The sequence below is a fragment of the Musca autumnalis genome, unplaced genomic scaffold (assembly GCF_047663935.1).
Source record: "Musca autumnalis isolate F117 unplaced genomic scaffold, ASM4766393v1 scaffold_3, whole genome shotgun sequence".
Classification (NCBI taxonomy): Eukaryota; Metazoa; Arthropoda; class Insecta; order Diptera; family Muscidae; genus Musca; species Musca autumnalis.
In genome coordinates, this window is record NW_027411866.1 from 220042228 (window position 1) to 220068954 (window position 26727).

Here is a 26727-nt window from a genome sequence, read left to right on the forward strand (position 1 = left end):
TTTACGTTTAATTCTTTCCTTTAGAGTAGAGATCAAACTATTTCAAATTCTATGCATTTTTTAATTTGTGCGGCAGTTGTCATATACAAATGATATCAAGCAAAGTGCGATTTATAATATTTGCATGTATTTTCTTCAATGTTATGGCTAACTTCCGCAATTTCTTCATTGAAGCTGGAAGTTGAGGACTTGAATAACATTGCGTTCTGACGACATAATGTATGATTAACATGTTGCCTTTTAAATTAAATCTTGCAAATGCATGGGATATATTGAAGCTCAAGCTCCCGCTTTTATAATTTATGATATAAATTTCTAATGCATTCAACTCAAATATCTTTTTTTCATTTTATGAATAATTAATTCTGTTCGAATAATGAACTTGTTTAACAAACTGACTCATTAAATTGTAACAAGTTGAATATAAATCTGTATGTTATCTCCAAATTCCGGTGCAGTAACGAAAGCACATTCGAATATTTTAGTTGTAGAGTGTAGAAAGAAAGCGCATCTAGAATAGGGACTAAAAATATTTTTTTTTTTTTTGGAGAACATAAAAAACATGTCTTTGGATCCCAGTACATTGGAACATATAGAAACGGCTGGAGGAGGATCATTGCCAACGACACTAGATAATGTATTAAATCCTCTGTGGACGGCCATAATAGGTCTTATTGCAATAGCTGTGTTATTTGAAGTATGGCTACGAAATACCCGTGAATATAGACTAACTGCAAATATACCAACGCCTCGTCGTCTACCGGTTATTGGGCATGGATATATGGCTTTTAATTTAACAAATGCTGGTAATTTTTTAATTAAATTGTTGCGATGGATAGAGCTATAAATTAAGGGAACTTAAAAATATTTTTCTTTCTCGCAGAAATAATGGCTCTTGCCCTGAAATACATTGACACACCGGGTGCAATAATACGTGGAATTCTTGGTCCCATCATAGCTGTTGCCCTTTGGAATCCCATCGACATTGAAGTCGTACTCAGTACCAGCAGTCATTTGGAAAAATCACCAGAATATAATTATTTTCGCCCATGGTTTGGTAATGGCATTCTAATATCCACCGGCCAACATTGGCGTCATCATCGTAAAATGATAGCACCCACTTTTCATCAGGCAATTTTGAAATCATTCTTACCAACATTTGTAGAACATTCGAAGCGGGTGAGCGAACGTATGTCCCGGGAAATGGGCAAAGAATTTGATGCCCACAAATATTTGTCACAGGTCACGGTGGAAATTTTGCTTTCAACAGTTATGGGTGTCAAGAAATTACCCCATCCTGATAAATGTCTTGAATATGCAGAGGCTGTGGTGGATATGTGCGACATTATTCAAAAGCGCCATCTAAAATTCTATTATCGTTTAGATTCAATGTTTCGATTTTCTAAATTGTACCAGAAAAGTCATAAGCTTTTAAATACTATACACAAAATGACACGCCAAGTTGTTACGGAACGTCAAAAGAATTTCAATGCTGATGCCAGTGCTATTATGGAGAATGATAAAGAGGTTGCCGAGCGTAAAGAAGAAACTAAGAAGGCTGTAGGATTACGTGATGATTTGGATGAAATCGATGAAAGTGATGTTGGTGAGTAGAAAAACAAAAATAAGAAATATTTTCCACAAACATCTAGGAAGGGGATGAGGAAAGGTCCAATGACAGGTTTTTGAGGCAACAATTCACTGGAGCTTTCAAATTTCGTTCCGATGTTTCTAATGGGCATAGAAATACATCTGCAAAATTTGGTAGGAATCGGATAAGATATAGATATAGCTTTCATACATATGTTTCATCCCATTTTATATTTATGCCACGCAAATGTCACAATTTGCATCCGATGGCTTTAACATTTGATATGATAAATCCTGTTCAATTCAGAATCATGTCCGGAAAATTTGGCTCTGATTGGTTCGGATATATCATATTTGGTCCAGCCATTTCAGAGGATTTATATTTCGAACATGATGGCATACCTGAAGAATTTTAGATGGACAGACGGACGGACACACATAGCCAGATCGACTCAGCTCATCGAGACATTCATTTTGGTATATATAAGTATGGGTCTTCGACCATTATTTCGATGCGTTACAAACTTTTTGGCCAAAACCAACTTATAATACCCTCCCCACATAGTGGTGTAGGGTATAATTAAAGATTAAGATTAAATTTTGGTTGTAGATTCATTAGGTCTGAGAATAGATCGTAAGGCAATTTTTTATACCGAAAAATGGAGGGTCCCGGGACCTCCCCACAACGTGTTTTAGCCAAACGCAAAATCTCAGAGATTATTAGACGTATTGGTATACAATATTTGAATTCTTCTTGGCAACTATACAGGTTCTTACCTTGTCACCGCTGGATGTGGCGAAGATGGTATAGTTGCTATTGCTTAGCTCAGCAACTTTATTTTTATTTAAATAAGGTTCCTGGACTAGAGCGACATCAACTTGGAACTTTGAGAGGGAGAGTAGAAGTTCAGCAGCAGCCGCTTTGCACTGATGCAAATTGATCTGCATAATGCGAAGCGGCTGCTGCTGTCGTTCCCTTACTGTCTTTGACCTAGACGCAACCGTATCCATCCTAGGCCAAAGTGCAGTTTACCCTCACGAGCCCACAGGTATTCTTGTCCTTGTATTGACACCCTTATAGCCATACCATCACCCTCCGGAGTGTGGCTGACGAGCTTCCATGAGCTGGTCTGGAGGTTAGGGTTCTGTCTGCCGAGTATTGTCAGTATCCTTGTTGGGTCAACCGCGGGCGGCGGCACCCACGCCGACAATACTCTTCTGCTGGGAATCTCATTCACACCCACAGCCGCCAATTGGCAGCCCTCCCAGAGTTCACCAAGGTCATCTATTGTGCTAACAAGGAAATTTAAAGATTCCTTGTTCTCACAGCAGATTATCTTGATGCCTCCGAATGGAGCTGCACTGCCGAAGTGAGTGTTTTTGGGAGGCTCCCCTTCACCTGCAAACACTATCTACCGCAGCTGATTCTCAATCAGCTGCCAGTGTTTGGCACGGATCTTGCCTTCAGGATCAGATTTGTCGATGACCGCTATGCGCAGTTCATCCGGCACCGTCTTCCTTTTCACCCTCTCGTTACTCTTGGGAGGAGAGCGAGGAGTCACCATGTGACTTAAGTTGGCTGCCTTAGTAGCAGTTGACTTCTCGCTCTCGTTCGTTTGGCAACGGGCAGAGGAGGTGGATGGCTTGAGTCCTGTCTCGGGATGGGTCTCTTGGCCTTAGGGTTTGCTTCCTCTGTGGATCTAACCCTCTTCACCGGGTTTTTCGATTAAGAGGGGTTGGAAGGTGCCACGCAACCAGGTGTAGGGACCGTAGCCGGGACAGGCATCCCAGTTCTCCCCTCCTCTAAGTTTTGGGGTCTCTTTCCTGACGATGATGGCTTCTCTGGAAGTTGAGTAGATGATGGAGTAGATGATGGCGTTGACGACAGCAAGATCCTATCGACCATCTGGATGAGGGAGAGCCTATCAATCTCAGGATTTCTCTTGGGTAGGTGAGGATACTTTTTCTCGTATTTGCTCACCGCCTTGAGATTGATTTTGATTAATTTGCAGTCCCTCACCGAGATAGTCGAAGGTTCCCTGCCGATGCACTTCTTAAGGTAGCGCAAGGGCATTCGGTAGCCCCCCTTGTCTTTTGCCAATTGTGCTTATGCTTGAGGTGGTGGGAACTTTGTCGTCCAAAGCTTTGGTTGTGGTTTCCTCCACAGTGGCATTATGTCTCTGCAGGTTTGGCCTATCGGCTACGGCCGATGTACCGATACCCCGGGTTAATGGTGATACCATGTCCGCAGGTTTTGTAGTTTCCGCTGAATTCTAGGACAGTTTATCCGCAACTGCAGCTGCTGGAACAACTGTGTTGTTGAGTTCGTCGTCGGATAAACTGTCCTTGGCCTCATCAGAAACACATCTCCGACTAGGGCTTGGGGAAAACATCCGCTCCAACATGGCCAGGAGCTGCCTACTTTGCTCAGCAAGACTGTCCTCAACGAGTAGAACTAGTCCATCCCCTCCCGAAGATGTTGTCCTGTCAACCGTAGGTTGAATCTCGTCAGATATGGTCGTAGTCGTGTCATAGTCCATGGGCGTTGCGGTTTTATTGTCATCATTGGGTTTTGGATTTTTTGGGGTTTTTGTTTTGTTTTTAAAAGAGTTCAGATCCATGTGTCATTGATTAATGGGGGAATGGAGGTCGACCATGGCATAGCCCTCCTGTACCATGGCAAGGACTTGTCAACTAAGCCTATACTACATTGAGGCGCCCAGGTGTTCAATGAGGCTCCGTTCTAATACAGTTGGTACCCTAACTGCAAACCTTGAAACACTGATAGCCATGGATTCGCCTGACACCCCGGCGTTAGGGGATCTCTGTTACGTAGGAGATCACGACGTGGGTAACCTTTGGTCGGCCACAATCTCCTCGGCCCAAGTTTTCAGAAGATTGGGTGGTGGGGGATTGTGACCTTAACAGCGTGTTTTGTAAACAGTTTTTGCCCATTCGTTCGTCAATTTCATGAACGAAGACACAATTTGGTTTTCATAGCGATTGACGTTTGTATTCGTGTGACAAACAAATGAAAGCTTTTTATTTTATTTCATATGGTGGAGGGTATAATTAGATGTGATAAAGAATTGTTGGCGTAGTATGCTGTTTATATTATAGCTTTTTGGAGGGTTAACCTTCTTTATGGGGATTTGTTTGACGTGTTCGTAATGGAATTGACATTGGAAACCCAGTGGGTTTGTTAAATCCGGTTATATATAAACGTACCGTAGGTACAATTCTTTATTACATCAAATTTGTTTTAATTCTTAATTAAAATCTTAATTAGCATACCTTTCCACGTAATTTCCATTATAAACAAAAAACGTGATTTAGGTCATTAAGCTTGATTCCAACGAGAAATTAATTAAAATTAATATTAACAAGTAAAACAAGTAAGAGAGGGCTATAGTCGGGTCAAGGCCGACTATGTGAAACCCTACACCACTATCCCTGCTCATAAGCTTTTTACTGGTGAAATTCAAAATATTAAAATTGGGATAGCTTAGCGCCTTTGCTCTGAATGTCTTCATTAATACAGGTCAATTTTTTTGAAACGCATTTAAGTACATCGTCAGTACAACTTAAATAAACAAAAAATTGAAAAGTGGGATGTACGCCAGGCATCAATAGGCTTCTTTCTCTGTGAGACCCCCATCAACCCCCAAAATTTCGTGAGGATCCGATCAAAACTCCGACATGTAGTGTGATTACACAAAAAAATGAAAAAATGGATGCATTACCGACTATTGCGATATCTCTGTTGTTCGACCACCTACGACAACCTTCGTTAGAAAGGTGATATTTTCTACTTCCTTTAGCAGGTTTTGCTTTTGGTAAACCCCTTATGGAAGCTGAGATATTTGCTTTGGAAAAAAAACCGTTGACCTTTTCTCCAAATATGTTTTTTGCCCATTCCAACCGCTAAATATTATCCAACCATCACCAAAATCAATATGCTTCTTTCCCTCCGGAACTCTTATCAACACCCAAAGTTTGGTGACGGTCCGATTAAAATTGCGACCTGTAGCGTGATTACAAGGTTTAGATGGACAAACGGACGGACGGACACACATAGCCAGATCGACTCAGCTCGTCGAGACAATCATTTTGGTACATATAAGTATAGGTCTACGACCATTATCTCGATGCGTTACAAACTTTTTGGCCAAAACCAACTTATAATACCCTCTCCAAATAGTGGTGTAGGGTATAACTACACAAAAAAAAAAATCAATCACAAATTAGATCTGATAAAGAATTGTTGACGTAGGTAAAATTCTTTATCACATCTAATTTATTTTATTTCCTAATTAAAATCTTAATTAGCATACCTTTCCACGTAATTTCCATTATAAAAAAACGTGATTTAGGTCATTAGGCTCGATTCCAACGAGAAATTAATTAAAATTAAAAACGATCTTCGCCCTAGTAATCAACATTTCCAAAAAAATAAAACCAGCTGAGCCAGGCTGGTGTTTGAACCCACGTCCTTGAAAAACCACAAGTAAAAAAGGTGTTGTCACTACGTGTTAGCGTTCAGAGCCAAAGTCAGCGCTAAGCGTTTGTCATGAAAGCACAACTTACTTACTTACTTAGCTGGCCCATTACAGAACATTTGTTCCATAGACCGAACTAAGAAAAGATCTCCAATTCTCTCTGTATCGTGCTTCGCTTTTTGGAATACCGTGCCTTTTCATTTCATCATCCACTTGTATGCTCCATCGAAGCTAAGGCCTCCCGATTCTGCGTGTACCATGTGGCATGTATTCATACGCCTTTTTAGGGTTTATCATCGTTCATTCTTATGATATAGCCTAGCCAACGCAATCGTTGCATCTCGATACGTTTAACTATATTCATGTCTTTGTATAGCTAATATAGCTAGTGGTTCATACGACGTCGATATTCAGTGTCAGATCTTTCGAAGAATTTTCCTCTCAAAAACTGCCTTATCTGCTTGCGCAAGTACCCATGCCATACATTAGCACGGGCAGTATCAGCGTTTTGTATAGTGTTATTTTTGTTTGACGGGATGTGGCTTTGTTTTTAAATTGCGTATTTAAACCATAGTAGCATCTGTTGGCCAATACAATTCTTCTTATTTCACAACTGATGTTGTTTATTGTGTTTATGACAGTGCCGAGGTAGACGAAGTCTTTAACTACCTCAAAATTGTAGGTACCAACTTCCACAGGTGGTCCGAGCTCTATGGACGCTTTCGCGTCGACACCATCAATTTGGTTTTTCGCCGTTTACCGCCAGACCCACTTTCGCATATTCTCCTTCGACCTTCCTAAAGGTATCTGTTACTTCCTTTACTGATCGTCCTATGATGTCTATGTCATCAGCATAAGCAAGTAACATGTGGCTATTGGTGTAAATTGTGCCATTTCTTTTGACATTTACATCTCGTATTACCTTTTCCAGCAAAATGTTGAATAGGTCACACGAAAGGCTGTCTCCTTGTCTGAAACCTCTTTTGGTACAAAATTCTTCGGAGAAGTTCTTTCCAATTTTAACTGAGGACCTAGTATCAGTTAAAGTCATCTTGCAAAGCCGGATGAGCTTTGCAGGGATTCCAAATTCAGACAGTGCATGGAATACCTTTGATCGGAGGTGACTGTCGAATGCTGCTTTATAATTGACAAAAAGTTGATATGTGTCAATCTGTATCTCTTGGGACTTCTCAAGGATTTGCCGCAAGGTAAATATCTGGTCAATGGTGGACTTGCCAGGTCTAAAGCCACATTGGTATGGTCCAATTATTTCTTTGACCATTGGCTTTAGTCGTTCGCACAATATCCCTGACACTATCTTATAGGCAATAGGGAGAAGACTTATGCCCCTATAGTTGGAGCATACGGTCTTATCTCCTTTCTTGTGGACGGGACACAGGATGCTCTGGTTCCAATTGTCGGGTACGCGTTCTTCCTGCCGGATGTGCTAACTAGATGATGCATACACCTTATCAGCGCGTCGCCTCCGGTTTTAAACAGCTAGGCTGGTAAGCCATCGGCTCCTGCTGATTTTTTATTTTTCAGCCGGTTGATTGCTGTTTTTACCTCTTCTTGGCCGGGCGGTATACATTCTATACCATCTTCTGGGATTGGATCTGTGGTATCATCGTCTTCGCTACTATTGGATACCAGCAGATTGGAAAAATGTTCCTTCCATATCCTGAGCACGCTATATGTATCTGTTACCAGATTACCTTGCTGGTCTCTACAGGAGGATGTGCCTGTACCAAAGCCATCTGTTTGATGTTTCACTCTTTGGTAGAATTTTCAGACTTCATTCTGGCTCCTGTACATCTCGATTTGTTCACACTCCCGCTTTTCCATTACTCTCTTTTTCTTGCGGAAAAGGCGTTTCTCTTCTCTCCTTTTCTCCCGATATCTCTCTCGTGCGCTACGCGTTGCCACTGCAAGCTCTATATGCCGCATTTTTCTCTTCGGTAGCAGCACGACACTCCTGGTCATACCATGAATTCCTTTGTGGTGGTCTCTGGTATCCATCTCTGGCTATTTGCATAGAGTGGGCAATATTTTGCCATTGTGTTGTTATGTTATCGGGACAAGGAGTGCTCTCATTAAGCAATTGGGCTAGTTGATTGGAATATGCTGTGGCTATCTGTTGTGTTTGCAGCCTATCGATGTCCAACTTCGTGCTTTATTTGCAACGTTTAGACGGGTACGTACCTTTGCTGCAACAAGGTAGTGGTCCGAATCAATGTTTGCGCCTCGGAACGATCGTACATCCAACACGCTCGATGATTGTCGTCCATATATCACAACATGATCAATTTGATTACTTGTTCTTTGATCTGGAGACAGCCAGGTGCCCTTATGAATATCGAGATGATTAAATCTGGTACTGCTAACTACCATGTTTTTTTGCAGCTGTAAAGTCTATCAGCCTCATACCATTGTCAGATGTTTCACTGTGGAGACTGAATTTCCCGACTGTTGGGCCAAAGATATTTACCTTTCCAATTTTGGCATTAAAATCATGGGCAGGGCAACGGTCATATGTTTCTTCTAAGCGCTCGTAAAATATATCTTTGGTCTGTTCGTGCTTTTCTTCAGTGGGAGCATGAGCGCAAATAAAGCTGATGTTGAAGAATTTAGCTTTTATTCGAATTGCAGCAAGTCTTTCATTCACTGGGGTTAAGCTGGATACCAGATGTTTTAGCCTCCGACTAACTACGAATCCGCAACCAAACTCATGCTTTACGTCATGGCAGCTATAATACAGTGCGTCACCTTTAGGTGTTGTTTGGACGCCTTTCCCAATCCATCGTATTTCTTGTATGACAGTAATGTCGGCCTTGTACTTTTCAAGTACATCTGCCAATGCGTAAACTGCACCTTCTCTTTAAAGAGTGCGAACGTTCCATGTACTGATTCGCAGATCATGGTACTTAAAACGTTTGCGGGATTCGTCAAATTTAGAGGGGGTTGTTTTTCTTTTCTTTCGTTTTTTCATAGGGGAGGGTTACTAACCCGACGCCCAAACCCAAATTTTTAACGTTCTTATCGCTGAACGCGCGGCAAATGTTAGCTCACTACCTTTAACGGGTGTTAAAGGCAGTTCCCCAGGTGACACCACGGGGAGGGCAGTGTCCACTTGAGATGAAAGAGGGACCAAGATAAATCCTGGGCTTTGCCATGTTAAAACCGGTCAGGACCGTTCCTTGGTATCTTCCATCCCCTACGTCACCCATGAAAGCACAACTAAAAGTAGGCAAATACCCATTGTTGTTGTAAAAATTGCATTTGAAAGAAAAAAGTTCGATGACAGAGAAGCCGCTCCACAGCGGATATGCCTCTACCAAAGGCGAAACATAAATATAAACGGTCATTAAGCTCGATTCCAACGAGAAATTAATTAAAGTTAAACCATTTTGTTCTTCCTTTGATTGAATATTATAAAATTTTACAATGTTAGATGTAATATCTTTGACAGCCCGGTATTTGATCATGAAGCGTTGCAGGTTTGAAATGGTTTTCTTATTAAGTGGTTCAAAGTGTCAAGAATCTAATTCCGTTACCACATTATTCAAATGTATGACTGGAAAAAAATATACTTTTTGCCTTAGAAAACTTCCATTGGGCCCATAGTGCAAAGGAACGAAATTGTTAGCGAAAGATTCTGATCGAAACAATTAAAGTCCAATCAAAAGAGTTGACCTATATTGATTGATCTTTCAAATGAACTACCTTTTACACCTCTATTGCATGGTTGCTCTCATGGTAGAACAAACAAGGTAAAGTAAATACTACAACAAATACAACTAAACAACAACCAAATAGAAATTTGTTATACCCTACACCACTATGTGGGGAGGGTATTATAAGTTGGTTTTGGCCAAAAAGTTTGTAACGCATCGAAATAATGGTCGTAGACCCATACTTATATATACCAAAATGAATGTCCCGACGAGCTGAGTCGATCTGGCTATGTGTGTCCGTCCGTCAGTCCGTCCGTCTGTCCGTCTGTCCATCTAAACCTTGTAATCACGCTACAGGTCGCAATTTTGATCGGATCTTCACGAAATTTTGCATGTTGATGGGGGTCCTGGAGGGGAAGAAGCCTATTGATTTTGGTGATGGTCGGATAATATTTAGGGGTCGGAAAGGGCAAAAAACTTAGGTGGATAAAAAGACAACGTTTTTTTCCAAAGCGAATATCTCAGCTTCTATATGGGGTATACCAAATGCAAAACCTGACAATTAAAGTAGAAAATATCACCTTTCTAATGATGTAAAGTAGGTGCTCGAAGGTGATAAAACAACGAAGATATCACAATAGTAGCAAATAAAACCCCAATTTTCATTTTTGCGATTTTAATTATATTGACGGATATCACAGCTTTAGTTGTAAAATTTCCAAAAGCAAAGCCTGACTATGAAAGTAGAAGATCCCGTCTTTACAATGATGCAAACTAGGTCGGCGTAGGTAACCAAATGACGGAGATATCGCAATAGTCGATAATGCTTCCCATTTTCCGATTTTTTTGTAATCACGCTACAGGTCGCAATTTTGATCGGATCGTCACGAGTTTTTTGGGAGTGGATGCGGGTCCCACAGAGGAAGAAGCCAATTTAGTTTGGTGATGGTCGGATAATATTCAGGAGTCGGAATAAGCGAAAAGTTTATGTGGAGGAAAGTCAACGTTTTTTTCTTATGCGAATATCTCCGCTTCTGGTTGGAGTATTCCAACAGGAATACCCGTCAATGGAAGAAGAAAAGATCTCGTTTATATTGATGCAAAGTATGTTGGCGTAAGTGAGCAAACCGAGATATTGCAAAATTCAGTAAAAAACCCAATTTTTCCATTTTTTGTAATCACGCTACAAGTTGGAATTTTGATCGGATGGTGACGATATTTTAGGGGTAGATGGGGGCCCCACAGAGGAAGAAGCCTATTGATTTTGGCGATAGTCGGATAATATTTAGGGGTCGGAATGGGGAAAAACTCATATGGAGACAAATTCAAAGTTTTATTCTTTGTGAATATATCGGCTTCTAGTAGTGGTATTCCAACGGCAAAACCTGTAAATGGAAGAAGAAAATATTACGTTTACATTGGTGTAAAGTAGGTTGGCGAAGGTGGTCAAACAAGGGAGATACAACAATAGTCGATAATGCATCGAATTCTTCAATTTTTTGCAATCAAGCTACAGGTCGTAATTTTGATCGGATGGTCACGAATTTTTGGTTGCTTATAGGGGTCCCAGAGAGAAAGAGGCATATTATTTTTGGTGGTAGTCGGATTATATTCCCTAAAAGAAATGGAACATTGGTGGCGTTTATTTAATTGGGATAGCTGTTACAATTTTGATTTTTCAAAATAGTCTGGCTTAATCCCTTTTGTTGTTTTAATATTTAAAACAACAAGTTTATTAGTGGAGAAGGTTTGGCATTGTTCGCCAAGGGGTAAGGCAAGGAAGACTAGTTTCGATCCACGCCACTGGATCTCATCAGTTCCCTTTGTTTCTTGTTTGTGGATATTCTCCACCGAAGTTATTTTTCAATAACTTCTTCAACAAGGAACTTTTTATACCCAAACATCAATCGTCAGCTCGAAGTATAAACGTAAACAAAGAAAACCCTTCAATGAGAAGTTTTTCTTTGGTAACCTAACACAACTCCGACGAAAGTGTTTACGAAACAAAGCAAACCTTCTTCCACTCGTATGTGTCGTTGATTTTTCAACAAATGCACATACCCAAATGCTGTTTGGTAGCTTATATACCAACAACACACAAAACCGTGCCAGTGTTTCTCAAATAGAACATTGGTGGCGTTTATTTAATTGGGATAGCTGTTACAATTTTGATTTTTCAAAATAGTCTGGCTTAATCCCTTTTGTTGTTTTAATATTTAAAACAACAAGTTTATTAGTGGAGAAGGTTTGGCATTGTTCGCCAAGGGGTAAGGCAAGGAAGACTAGTTTCGATCCACGCCACTGGATCTCATCAGTTCCCTTTGTTTCTTGTTTGTGGATATTCTCCACCGAAGTTATTTTTCAATAACTTCTTCAACAAGGAACTTTTTATACCCAAACATCAATCGTCAGCTCGAAGTATAAACGTAAACAAAGAAAACCCTTCAATGAGAAGTTTTTCTTTGGTAACCTAACACAACTCCGACGAAAGTGTTTACGAAACAAAGCAAACCTTCTTCCACTCGTATGTGTCGTTGATTTTTCAACAAATGCACATACCCAAATGTTGTTTGGTAGCTTATATACCAACAACACACAAAACCGTGCCAGTGTTTCTCAAATAGAACATTGGTGGCGTTTATTTAATTGGGATAGCTGTTACAATTTTGATTTTTCAAAATAGTCTGGCGTAATCCCTTTTGTTGTTTTAATATTTAAAACAACAAGTTTATTAGTGGAGAAGGTTTATACTTCGAGCTGACGATTGATGTTTGGGTATAAAAAGTTCCTTGTTGAAGAAGTTATTGAAAAATAACTTCGGTGGAGAATATCCACAAACAAGAAACAAAGGGAACTGATGAGATCCAGTGGCGTGGATCGAAACTAGTCTTCCTTGCCTTACCCCTTGGCGAACAATGCCAAACCTTCTCCACTAATAAACTTGTTGTTTTAAATATTAAAACAACAAAAGGGATTAAGCCAGACTATTTTGAAAAATCAAAATCCTAAAAGAAATGTTTAGCAGTGAAAAGCTTATGCAAAGGGTTAGTGGTGTAGGGTATCACATGGTCGGCCCCATCCCGACTATAGCCTTTGCTCACTTGTTTTTGTTTGTAATGTTAGTGTCATCGGTATATGTAAACAAACCAAGGAAATGTCTATTAATTATTTGACTTTAAAAAAACTAATATTTTTAACTTTTGATTGAATATTTTGAAAACGTTAATGAAAATTCGTACCATTTTCAATTTGAATGTTTCCATATCATTGCACTAAATGGATAATTTCTCGCGGAAAGTAGAATTCTTGCAAAAATGTTTGGGGTCGCTGAAAAATCATTGAAAAGGGAGAAGGTGTTTCAATCTTTTGTTTTTTAAATCAAAAAAAGCACATGTTTATTAGGGCTTTAGTTTTTTCAAACTTAACAAAATACCACACATATTAACGAATGCTTACCCGCCATAAGCTGTGTTTTAGTGTTCGGCACGTCGTTCAGACTTAGTGGAGGTTACATGTCATTGATATGAAGAAGTCTTCATGGGAAATAGATTTTTCTAAATGATATATATTTTTCCTCAAACAGTATATATCCCTAATATATAACAAAAATATAAATAAATATACAAAATGTGATACGGAATTTGGCACTAACAGCCCAGTTCAATCAGATGGGTATTTCTGTTACATTATATTGTTCTACCATGGGTTTGTCTATAGAACGCGTTCTTTTTTTAGTAGCATCAAGGGAATCCTGATCCATCCATGAACTTTTAGGTTGTTTTTGCTACCCTAGTAAAGATTTGTTTGCTAGTTTGAAGAGGGTCGGCTATTATTTGTCACATCGATTCCACATTAACGGGACACGGAGTGCCGTTTTCCAGCATGTGAGTAAGTTGAATGCAGTAGGCTTGTGCTATCTGTTGTGCGTGCAAGTTATCGACATTAGCCTCCATTCTGTATTAGATCGCACTAGTGTTCCAAACGATGTTTCTTTCGGCGAAATAGAGTAGATAGTAGAAATAATAAATAAAAAGCTCTACGTATTTTCCGTTCTGCATTCGCATTAAAACAATAAGTTTTTGTACCATTCGTAAAGTACACATATAAAATGTTTAGCACTTTATTTCCGGTTGTATAAAACTGGTACTACTTTGGTAACTCGCTTCTAACAAAAACACATTAAACGCACGCAGTCGAATTAATTTTATTGTTTTTGTACTATTAACCGAAATACATACATAGATATGTTTTAAGACTTTGATGTCATTAACCTACAACAGGTTTCTCATAGACCTATTTTTGCAATTAATTACTCAACAAAATATAGAGCTAATTAGAGTCAATTATATCCCCACATTTATAAACAATTTATTGCTAGTGGTTGCCTACAAAATACCAATTTCGTACCATATTGTGATGTACAAAAACAAGTTTGTATATGGGGAATTCCAAGTGAAATCGGACAGTTCGGAGAAAAGTAATTTTTGATTTCAATTGTTTTTGGTTCAATTAATGCTCCTAGCCAACAGAACATTTTAGTATATTTTAAAATTTTTTTTTGACCAACGGTACAGAGATATCGCCTATTGAAATTATCACATTTTTAAAGAACTATGTCCAAATAAATACTCATAACTTCTTTAATATTGGTCCAAATGGGACCATCTTTTTTTTTGAATTGTTTGTTTTTTCATCAGCTATCGAAAGAAATACTTAAAAGAGAAATGCACAGTGGGCTTCAATGCAATTTTCGGGATTTAATATTTAAAATCAATTTTTAAATATGATTGTACCCTTCGATTTTTTCAAAAAAATTATATGTTAAACTACGTTCAATTACAAAAATTTTAAGCTCTAAATCGTAATGGGATGCGAATAAATACTATTTTTTCTGAATTTTTTAAAATTTGTCAATTTAATTTTTCCTTTATACCTTTGTCTAAAATGTATTATTTTATTAAAAAAATTAAAAGTTTCATTTATAAATATTTGTTTTGATTATAATTTATGAATTTATTATTTATGAATTTATTTTTATATTTATGAATTTATCTCAAACATCTTAAAAACTGCGTCATTTTTCGATTTTGAAAATGCATCAGCGAAAATTCCATTAAAGCCCACTGTGCATTTTTTTTCTATTTTTTATGATAAATATATAACATATAATGATAAATATGTACTCTTAGCTTCAAAAATACAGGAAATACAAATTTTGGACAAAGGTATTAAGGAAAAATTGTATCGACAAATTTTAAAAAATTCAGAAAAAATAGTATTTATTCGCATCCCATTACGATTTAGAGCTTAAAATTTTTGTAATTGAACGTAGTTTAACATATAATTTTTTTGAAAAAATCGAAGGGTACAATCATATTTAAAAATTGATTTTAAATATTAAATCCCGAAAATTGCATTGAAGCCCACTGTGCATTTCTCTTTTAAGTATTTCTTTCGATAGCTGATGAAAAAACAAACAATTCAAAAAAAAGATGGTCCTATTTGGACCAATATTAAAGAAGTTATGAGTATTTATTTGGACATAGTTCTTTAAAAATGTGATAATTTCAATAGGCGATATCTCTGTACCGTTGGTCAAAAAAAAAAATTTTTAAATATACTAAAATGTTCTGTTGGCTAGGAGCATTAATTGAACCAAAAACAATTGAAATCAAAAATTACTTTTCTCCGAACTGTCCGATTTCACTTGGAATTCCCCATATATATTTCGTCTAGAATTTATAATTAGACGATTTGAGAAAGAATAAATAAAAAACAAATGTTTTCTATTTATTTTTTGAAATTTTGCCTGTTGGGGCGAAGGTAATTTTTAATGATTTTTATAAATTTTCTCGTTTAGAGTTAAGCTTGATGATCGAAATGTTTTCATATTGAAGCTTATATTATTCTAATATTTAAATTAATATCTCTCAGAGTTATTAAAAAATGCCAAAAACTTCTAAACTTTGGGTGTAAAAACCTTTTTATGTTAAATAAAAGCAAGTAAGAAATTATCAGTCAACTGTGCCGACGGATATATACCCTCAGCCTCAAAAAAAAAAAAAAAAAAAACCAAACACAATAATTATGCCGTTATGTTTGCTTTTAAATCTACAGGTACCGTAATGTAGGGCTATACCAAATCACTGACATATACCAAAAATGTTTAGTAACTAAACTTCAGCATAAAGGTCTCGAAATATTAAATTAGTTTTAGAGTTATCTTGCACAATAGCCATTTTAGTATGTGCCGGCAGGGTTTTGCAGCTTTTGGGCAATTATCTCAAGAAGTATTGACTTACTCCGGAAAACAATTGTGCTGTTGTAAATGAGGCCGCTAGAACAACCTACTGAAAACAGAATCAAAACGGTGCGAAGGAGTGGACCGATATAGTCCATATTCCAACTTGATATATAACTGGACGAAATAATACGATGTGCAAAGTCAGCACCAATCAGAAACTTCCTGCGAGAATTATCTTGCGGATTTGCTGGAGCTTTTAGGCCAATGTATCAGGAAGTATGGACTTGCGCAAGAAAAAAATTACCTTCGTAAAGGCAGCCGCAAGGACAACCTACTGAAAACAAGTAAAAAAGTATCAGTCAGCTTTGCCGACAGAGATATACCCTCAGCCTGTGTATATTGAAACAATTTTTTTCCAAAAAACGTATGTATTTAGGGGGTTTTAAAAATTTTCGATGTATGAACCGACAAAAGGTTTTGCGGAGGAGATACTTAAAGAAATGACATTGACCATTATGGAAGTGGATCTCCAGCCACTATATGGTGCCATAGGGGGTTTTTACACCCTTCGGGCTGTTTGCTCAAGAAGTATGGACTTGCCACTGAAAAAAATTTTACCATAGTAATTGAGGCAACAAATGCAAGTTGCTTCAACAAAAACGAAAGTTATTCGATTGCAGGTCTTAAAATGAAGTTATCCGAAATTTTGTGTGGGAGGTACCGGATGGAGTGGACAAATATAGTCCATATTTGAACCTGATCTATATCTGGTAGATATATTAGGATGTGTAAATTATGGACCAATTCGGCCACTCCCTTCAAGAGTTACCGTACGAACAATTTTTCCGAACATTTTTGAACTTTTGTGGGGGAGGTACCTGAAGGAGTGGATCGATATGGCTTATCTTCGAACTCAAATTATGTTTGGACAAAATATTACTAAGGCCAAATTTTGGACCGAATCGGCAGATCCGTTCGAGGGTTATCTTGCGATCCAACCACCTCACACGGTGTCATAGGGGTTTTGTGCAACTTTCAGGCTATATTCTCAGGAAGTGTGGACTTGCCCCTGATGAACCTTGTACCGTCGTATGGATGGCTGTGAATACAAGTTGCTAAAACAAAAATCAAAGCGATTCGAGAGCAGGTCCTAAACTGAACTTATCCCAAATGTTGTGTGGGAGGTACCAGAAGGAGTGGACCGATTGACTTCATATTGAAACCTCATCAAAATATGGTAGACATTTCAAGATTTGCAAAGTATGGACCAAATCGGTTACGCCCTTCAAGAGTTATCTTACGTACAAATTTTCCGAACATTTTCGAACTTTTGTGGGGGAGGTACCGGAAGGAGTGGACCAATATAACCCATCTTTGAACTTAAACTAAGTTTGGACAAAATATTACGAAAGCCAAATTTTGGATCGAATCGGTTGATCCGTTCGAGAGTTATCGTGTGCTTCAGCCAGCCAGACAGACAGACAGACAGGCGGACGGACATTGCTCAATCGACATTTCGTTCAAACATACTTGGGGTCTAAAACCATTATTTTGATGAGGCACATTTTGCCCGTATGAAAGTGTATATACCCTCGTTAGCATAAATGCTGAGGGTATACAAATTTCAGAACGAACCGAGAGGAGACCTTATCCGAATTTTGTGTAGGAGGTACCCGAACGAGTGGACCGATATAGTCCATATTCGAACCCGATATTTATCTTGAAGGAATAAAACGATGTGCGAAGTTTGGACCAAATCAGTTGCTACCTTCGTTTCCTTTTACAGGAAAATTTTGAACTTTTGAGGGGGAGGTACCGGAAGGAGTGGACTGATATGGCCCATCTTCGAACTTAAACTAAGTTTGCACAAAATATTACCATACCCAAAATTTGGTTGGAATCGGTTGATCCGTTCAAGAGTTATCGTGTGCACCAGCCAAACAGACGGACAAACAGGCAGACAGACGGACGGAAATACCTAAATCGACTCCAAATTGTCTGATACGAATTTCGTACAAACATACTTGGGGTCTAAAACCGTTATTTCAATGAGTCACATTTATGGTCGTACCAAAGTGTATATACCCTTTCTAGCCAAAAGGCTGAGGGTATAAATACACAATTTGTATACCCTCAACCTTTAGCCTAACTGGGATATAATCATAATGTGTCTCATCGAAATAATTGTTTTGGACCCCAAGTATATTTGGACAATGTACGTTTCAGACAATTTGGGGGGTCGATTTATGCATGTCCGTCCGTCCGTTCGCAACGTACAGGTCGCATTTATTGTCCGATTCAGCTGAAAATTGGGGAATATCATTTTTTAGCCATAAGAAGAACGATATTACTTTTGGTGAAAATCGATTCAGATTTGGATATAGCTCCCTATATATTTTCGGCCGATTTCACGTATTTGCTGCACTACACACGCTATATACGTCCGATTTTGATGAAATTTGGAATGTGTGCGTGAATTCGGTCCAGAAATAAATGTGCCAAAATATATCGAGTCGGTTCAGATTTGGATATAGCTCCCATATATATTTTCGCCCGATTTCATTTATTTGCTGCATCAAACACCCTATATCTGTAAAATTTTGATGAAATTTGGAATGTGTGACGGAATGTGGTCTAGTAATAAGTGTTCCATATTATTTCGAAATCAGTTCAGATTTATATATTTTACATATTCTCAGTGGTTTAGGATATCATATAGTCGGTCCCGGTACGTGTCTATGCTTTTACATTCACAAAACAAATATTAACTATTTCTTAATTTTTAGGTGCCAAGAAACGTTTGGCTTTATTGGATGCCATGATGGAAATGTCGAGTGATCCAAAAATGGAGTGGACCGAAAAGGATGTTATTGACGAAGTGAATACAATTATGTTTGAGGTAAAATAAAGAGAACCACTCAAATCTTTAATTTAAATAATTTCACAAAATTTTGCATGATTTTTCAACAGGGCCACGACACCACATCGGCTGCCTCCAGTTTTGTCCTCTGCATATTGGGTATTTATCAAGAAATGCAAGACAAAGTTTTAGCAGAACAAAAAGCCATATTTGGTGATAACTTTTTGCGCGACTGTACCTTTGCCGATACCATGGAAATGAAATATTTGGAACGTGTTATTATGGAAACATTGCGTTTATATCCACCAGTACCGCTGATAGCACGTCGTGCTGAACATGACATCAAATTACCATCGGGACCATATTCAATACCCAAGGGAACAACCATCGTTATAATGCAATATGCCGTACATCGTGATCCCAAATCGTATCCAAATCCAGATAAATTTGATCCTGATAACTTTTTGCCAGAACGTATGGCTAAACGTCACTATTATAGTTTTATACCATTTAGTGCTGGTCCTCGCAGTTGCGTGGGAAGGAAATATGCAATGTTGAAATTAAAAGTTTTACTTTCTACGGTTTTACGTAATTTCGTGGTGAAATGTAATCAACAGGAGAAAGATTTTCGTATGCAGGCTGATATTATTTTGAAAATGGAAAATGGTTTTAATATTTCGCTGCAGCCACGGCCGGAGGCTACAAAGAAATCAATGTAAAATAGATTAAGTATTTGGTGATAATTATCGAAAGAGTAAATAAAGAATATACATATTACCAAACCAGCACTTAGGCGGTGTTAATTGGAACTTATGGGTCATTACCAAGGGAGGTATAGGAAAAATATTATGGCGACGTAACAGAGATACAAAGGCTCTTTGTGGGGATATATGAAGAGTGGTCATAAATATTGTGTGACTTTGGAGCCCACAGATTTATTCATGATCACAAGGAGTGGCCGCTAGTAAAATATCAACACGATTCGAGAAGTGGCCTTAATCTGGGTTTACGGGCAACATTTTTTAAAGGAGGTTAATAAAGAAATTTACCATCAATCTCGGAAATTGATCTACGTTTAGAAGTAACTTTTTTCGAAAGCCAGTATGTGCACAATCTATTAGAATTGGTCATCGCAATTATGCCTTATATAAAATATATTAATTTTGTATCACGAGTTTGCTTCAAAATACGTGGAGTACATATACTAAATCATTGACATATACCGAAGTCCATACTTCCTGAGATATTGGCCTAAAATCTTCAAGAAACCATTACGGCACCAACAAAAATTGCAAATTCGCAAGATAATTTTCGCAGTGTGTTTCTGATTGGTGCAGACTTTGCAAATCGTATTATTTTATGCAGTCATGTACTCCACTCTGTAGGGTACCTCCCACACAAAATTCGGAAAAGGTGAATTTTAAGAGCTCTTCTCGCATCGTTTTAATTCTTTTTTCAGAAGGTTGATATAGCGGCCTTATTTAAAACGGTACAAGTTTTTTCCGGAGTGAGTCAATACTTCCTGAGATAATGTCCCATAAGCTCCAAAACCCTTCCGGCACATACTAAAATGGCTATTGTGCAACATAACTCTAAAACTTGATAATCATCCAAAGCGTTGTATCCTGATGGAATCTTCATGGTAATGCTGAAACAACTGGATGAGCCGAGAGTGGAGTATCTCATTAAAGTTCTCAACCTGTGGTTAACAAGTGTGGAAAATGGACAGGGTGGTCCCGCTCCTGAGGCCAGGCAAGGATTCCAGCAAAGGTGAATCATACCGACCGAATTCGCTTTTGTCGCCCGTAGCAAAGACCCATGAGGTTTTAATCCTCCCCAGCATTATAAATAGATATACAGTTGCCGATCATCAGCATTGGTCCCCTTTAGGCCACCTCCACACTATTAATCGAGGACGAAACCAGAGCAAGCCGTGTGATAGAACAGTGGTGCTTGACTTGTCAAAAGCATTTGACACTGTCAAGCACTCCACGCTGTTTGAGGACATCGAGCAGACAACCCTCCGGCCAAGTTTGGAACGGTGGATAATTGAAATTCAGAGAGTTCCACAAAGGGGGTGATATCTCTTTTAACCTCTACCTCTCCAGGCGGTATTGAAATCGTAAGGTATGTGGATGATTGTACGATCGTGCCGTCGGTGACCAACCCTACAGCCTACTATGAAAAAACGAAAGAAAAGAAAAACAAACCCCTCTAAAGTTGACGAACCGCAAACGTTTTAAGTACCATGATCTGCGAATCTGCACCTGGAATGCTCGCACTCTTTATAGAGAAGGTGCAGTTTACGCATTGGCAGATCTACTTGAAAAGGACAAGGGCGACATTACTGCCATACAGGAAATACGATGGAACGGGAAAGGCGTCACAATAATACCTAAAGGTGACGCACTGTATTATAGCTGCCATGACACAAAGCATGAGTTTGGTTGCGGATTTGTAGTTGGTCGGAGGTTAAACCATCTAGTCTCCAGCTTCACCCCAGTGAATGAAAGTCTCGCTGCATTTCGATTAAAAGCAAAATTATTCAACATCAGCTTTATTTGCGCTCATGCTCCCACTGCAGACAAGGATGAACAGACCAAAGATATATTTTACGAGAGCTTAGAAGAAACTTATGACTGTTGTCCTGCCCATGACATTAAAATTATACCAGGCGATTTTAATGTCAAAATTGGAAAGGAGAATATCTTGGGCCCAACAGTCGGGAAATTCAATCTCCACAGTGAAACATCTGACAATGGTATGAGGCTGATAGGCTTAGCAGCTGCAAGAAACATGGTAGTTAGCAGTACCAGATTTAAGCATCTCGATATTCATAAGGGCACCTGGCTGATCACGTTGTGATAGATGGAAGATATGCATCATGCGTGTTGGATGTACGATCGTTCCGAGGTGCAAACATAGACTCGAACCACTACCTTGTTGCAGCAAAGGTACGTACCAGATTAAACGTAGCAAACAAAGTGCGAACATACACAACACGGAAGTTAGACATCGGTAAGCTGCAATCACAACATATAGCCACAGCATATTCCACTCAACTGGCCCAACTGCTTAATCAAAGCACTCCTCCAACTGCTTAATCAAAGCACATATCAGTACAATGGCAAAACATTGCCCACTCCATGCAAACAGCCGCAAAATCAGTACTTAGATACCAGAGACCTCCACCAAGGAATCCATGTTATGACCTGGAGAGTCGTGCTGCTACCGAAGAGAAAAATGCGGCATATAGGGCTACTTTACAATAAATAGCAACGCGTAGCCACGAGAGAGGCATCGTGAGAAAAGGAGAGAGGATAAACTTTTTTTCCGCAGGAAAAAGAGAGAGATGGAAAAGCGGAAGTGTGAACAAATCGAGATGTACAGGAGACAGAATGAAGTCCGAAAATTCTACCAAAGTGTGAAACATCAAACTGATGGCTTTGGAACTGGCACATCCTGCTGTAGAGACCAGCAAGGTAATCTGGTAACTGATACAGATAGTGTGCTAAGGATATGGAAAGAGCATTTTTCCAAACTGTTGGTATCCAATAACAGCGAAGTCGACGAAGATACCACAGATCCAATCCCAGAAATGGTATTGAATGTTAAGCACCCGGCCAAGATGAGGTAAAGACAGCAATAAACCGGCTGAATAATAATAAGGCAGCAGGAGCTGATGGCCTACCAGCCGAGCTGTTTAAAACCCAAAGCGACATGCAGATAAGGTGTATGCATCAGCTAGTTAGCTCCATCTGGCAAGAAGAACGCGTACCCGACGATTGGAATCTGAGCATCCTGTGTCCCGTCCATAAGAAAGGAGATAAGACTTTATGCTCCAACTATAGGGGCTTAAGTCTTCTCCCTATCGCCTACAAGATAGTGTCAGGGATATTGTGCGAACGACTTAAGCCCATGGTCAACGAAATAATTGGACCAAAAAAATGCGGCTTTAGACCTGTCAAGTCCACCATTGACCAGATATTTACCCTGCGGCAAATCCTGGAGAAGACCCAAGAGATTCAGATCGACTCCTACCATCTTTATGTCGATTAGAAAGCGGCCTTCGACAGTCCGCTACGTTCAAAGGTATTCTGAATTTGTAAAATGACTCTAACTGACACAAGATCTTCAGTTAAAATAGAAAAGAACCTCTCCGAAGAGTTTTGTACCAAAAGAGGTTTCAGACAAGGAGACAGCCTTTCGTGTGATATTTTCAACATTCTGCTAGAAAAGGTTATACATGAGGCAAACGTCAAAAGAAGTGGCACAATCTACACCAATAGCCACATGTTACTTGGTTATGCTGATGATATAGACATCATGGGGCGATCAGTAAAGGAAGTAACCGATACCTTTATGAAGGTCGAAGGAGAATCTGCTAAAGTGGGTCTGGCGGTAAACGGCGAGAAGACCAAGTTGATGGTGTCGACGAGCAATGCGTCCATTGATATCGGACCAACTGTTGAAGTTGGTTCCTATAGTTTTGAGGTAGTAAAAGACTTCGTATACCTCGGCACCGCCGTAAACACGACATCAGTTGTGACATAAAAAGAAGACTTGTATTGGCCAACAGATGCTACTTTGGCTTAAGTAAGCACTTCAAAAACAAAGCCACAACTCGTCAAACAAAAATAACGCTTTACAAAACACTGATACTACCCGTGCTGATGTATGGTTCCGAAGCCTGGGTACTTGCGCAAGCAGATAAGGCAGAGCTTGGCGTGTTTGAGAGAAAAATTCTTCGAAAGATCTACGGACCGATCTGCGTTGACGGTGAATATCGACGTCGTATGAACCACGAGCTGTATCTGCTAAACAACGACATCAATATAGTTAAACGTATCGAGATACAGCGATTGGGTTGGCTAGGCCATATAATAAGAATAAGCGATGATGAATCCGCTAAAAAGGCGTATAAATTCGAGCCACGCAGAATTGGCAGGCCAAAGAATAGATGGCGCAAACAAGTGGATGATGAGATGACAAGGCGCGGTATTCCAAAAAGCGAAGCACGAAACATAGAGAATTGGAGATCTTTTCCCAGTTCGGTCTATGGAACAAATGTTCTGTAATGGGCCAGCTAAGTAAGTAAGTAAGACGAAATGTGGTCTAGTAATAAGTGTTCCATATTATATCGAAATCAGTTCAGATTTATATATATCTCCCATATATATTTTACATATTCACATTAGTGTAGGGTATCATATAGTCGGCCCCGCTCGACTTTGATCCTTTCCTTACTGGTTTTAATTAGCACATTTAGGTCCAGCACTCCTGTTATTGTATTTCTGTACAGTCATAGGCTAAGTACATTAAGCTGTTAGCAAGGTCTATTGACTTTTTTACTTGTTTCAGTACGTTTTCATGCTTTTACATTCACAAAACAAACCTATTTCCTAATTTATAGGTGCCAAGAAACGTTTGGCCTTATTGGATGCCATGATGGAAATGTCGAGTGATCCAAAAATGGAGTGGACCGAAAAGGATGTTATTGACGAAGTGAATACAATTATGTTTGAGGTAAAATAAAGAGAACCTCTCAAATCTTTAATTTTTCAAATAATTTATAAATAATTTCACAAAATTGACGTTATTTTCCAACAGGGTCACGACACAACATCGGCTGCCTCCAGTTTTGTCCTCTGCATATTGGGTATTTATCAAGAAATGCAAGACAAAGTTTTAGCAGAACAAAAAGCCATATTTGGTGATAACTTTTTGCGCGACTGTACCTTTGCCGATACCATGGAAATGAAATATTTGGAACGTGTTATTATGGAAACATTGCGTTTATATCCACCAGTACCGCTGATAGCACGTCGTGCTGAACATGACATCAAATTACCATCGGGACCATATTCAATACCCAAGGGCACAACAATCGTTATAATGCAATATGCCGTACATCGTGACCCCAAATCGTATCCTAATCCAGATAAATTTGATCCTGATAACTTTTTGCCAGAACGTATGGCAAAACGTCATTATTACAGCTTTATACCATTTAGTGCTGGTCCCCGCAGTTGCGTGGGAAGGAAATATGCGATGCACAATGGTTCAAGAAACGATTTTCCTGGCCAAAAATCAAAATTTTGTTTTGTAACAGATATTTAATTTGTATATGGGATTCGATAGTAAACATATTGAAACTAAGGAAACCAAAAAATTAGCTCAAAATATTGGAATGTGCGGGCGTGGGGTGCCCCTAAAGACGAACATTTTTCCCATGTTTGAGAAATACGTAATTTTTGAAAACTTCTGGAGAAAGAAATAGCTATTTCTCGGAAACTATAACATAAATTGCGTTCGCTGTTTTTTTGTTAGGTAGATAGGATTGTGGCCTTTAAAAATGAATTAAACAAATTACCGTGGCGTTTACACAACATGAGCTATTTTATTTTTCCTCAGGTACTAAATTTTATGAAATTCCAAATTTAGTGGACTAGAACTTTTGTGGAACAACATGGAACAATGTTCTGTTTCCACAGAAATATGCCCGAAAGTCTCGTCTTTCAGCCCATATATACTTTTGTTCCCGTCCCGTTCCGTCCGTTTAACACTTTTTTAAATTTATTGAAATTACATGGGTAAAAATGTGTGTTTTTCCATACCAATTCCCATATGAATTACAGCTTTTTTACACGAATTAAATTTTTTTGGAGTATATGAGTTTTCATATGAATTATATAAGTTTTGTGAACACATAAGGAGCATTTTATTTTAATTTTTGAAAAAATTTAAATTTTTTGTATTTTTTTATGTGAAAAATTTGTGAAAAAAAAATTTTAATTTTTTTTTCAAAAATTTTTTTAATTTTTTTTTGGCATTTTTATAGTTTATTTATTGGCGTTTGACCATCTTTAATATAAAAGAAGATATAAAAACACAAAAACACTGATATTTTGATGAAAAATAGTAAAAAAATTCAAAAGTTTAACTTTGACATTGAATTCCTCTGCAACTACCAAACCGAATTTGACCGCTTATAATTCACCGGAAAGCTGATTGTGTTTTCTGTCTAACAAAAAAAGAATTGTGAAAATATCTCTATCCGTTCAAAAGTTACAGAATTTTGACCAGGAAAAACCGATTCTGAACCACTGTGCGATGTTGAAATTTAAAGTTTTACTTTCCACAATTTTACGTAATTTCGTGGTGAAATGTAATCAACAGGAGAAAGATTTTCGTATGCAGGCTGATATTATTTTGAAAATGGAAAATGGTTTTAATATTTCGCTGCAGCCACGGCCGGAGGCTACAAAGAAATCAATGTAGAATAATTTAAGTATTTGGTGGTAACTATCGAAAGGGTAAATAAAGAATATATTACCAAACCAGCACTTGGGCGGTGTTAATTGGAACTTATGGGTCATTACCAAGGGAGGTATAGAAAAAATATTATGACGACGTAACAGAGATACAAAGGCCCTTTGTGGGGATATATGAAGAGTGGTCATACATTTTGTATGACTTTGGGGCCCATATCTCGGGAAGTCTGCACCTAGAAAATATTTATACTGATTTATTCATGATCACAAGGAGTGTCCTCTAGTTAAATATCAACACTATTCGAGAAGTGGCCTCAATCTGGGTTTATGCGCAACATTTTTTTAAAGGAGGTTAATGAAGAAATTTACCATTCATCTTGGAACTTGATCTAAGTTTAGAAGTCACTCCCTTCGATAGTTACTATGTTCACCAGTTATTACAATTGGTCACAGCATGCTCTTTACAGCTTTCTGGCAAGAATTTAGCTTTTATATGGAATATAGAAATTTTCCATCTGCAGTGGTGAATCTTTTTTGATGAATCTTACACCTATCTCTGATTATACCCTCAACCTTTAACATAACA

At 38.5% G+C, this 26727-nt stretch overlaps 1 protein-coding gene across 2 annotated transcripts; it reads left to right on the forward strand.

The window, feature by feature from the left end:
* The first annotated feature begins 454 nt into the window (after window positions 1-454).
* On the forward strand, window positions 455-25575 carry LOC141399000 (cytochrome P450 4g1-like). Of its 2 annotated transcripts, none has more exons than XM_073976897.1 (4): window positions 455-806; window positions 884-1606; window positions 18794-18906; window positions 18978-19647. In XM_073976897.1, exons 1-4 carry the CDS (start codon window positions 563-565, stop codon window positions 19584-19586), a joined length of 1689 nt encoding a protein of 562 aa, XP_073832998.1. In that variant the 5' UTR covers window positions 455-562; the 3' UTR covers window positions 19587-19647. The 2 variants fall into 2 exon arrangements, with proteins under 2 accessions (XP_073832998.1, XP_073832999.1); XM_073976898.1 differs by lacking the exons at window positions 18794-18906; window positions 18978-19647 and adding exons at window positions 24281-24393; window positions 24478-25575 and having other exon boundaries at window positions 473-806.
* Window positions 25576-26727: the final 1152 nt, after the last annotated feature.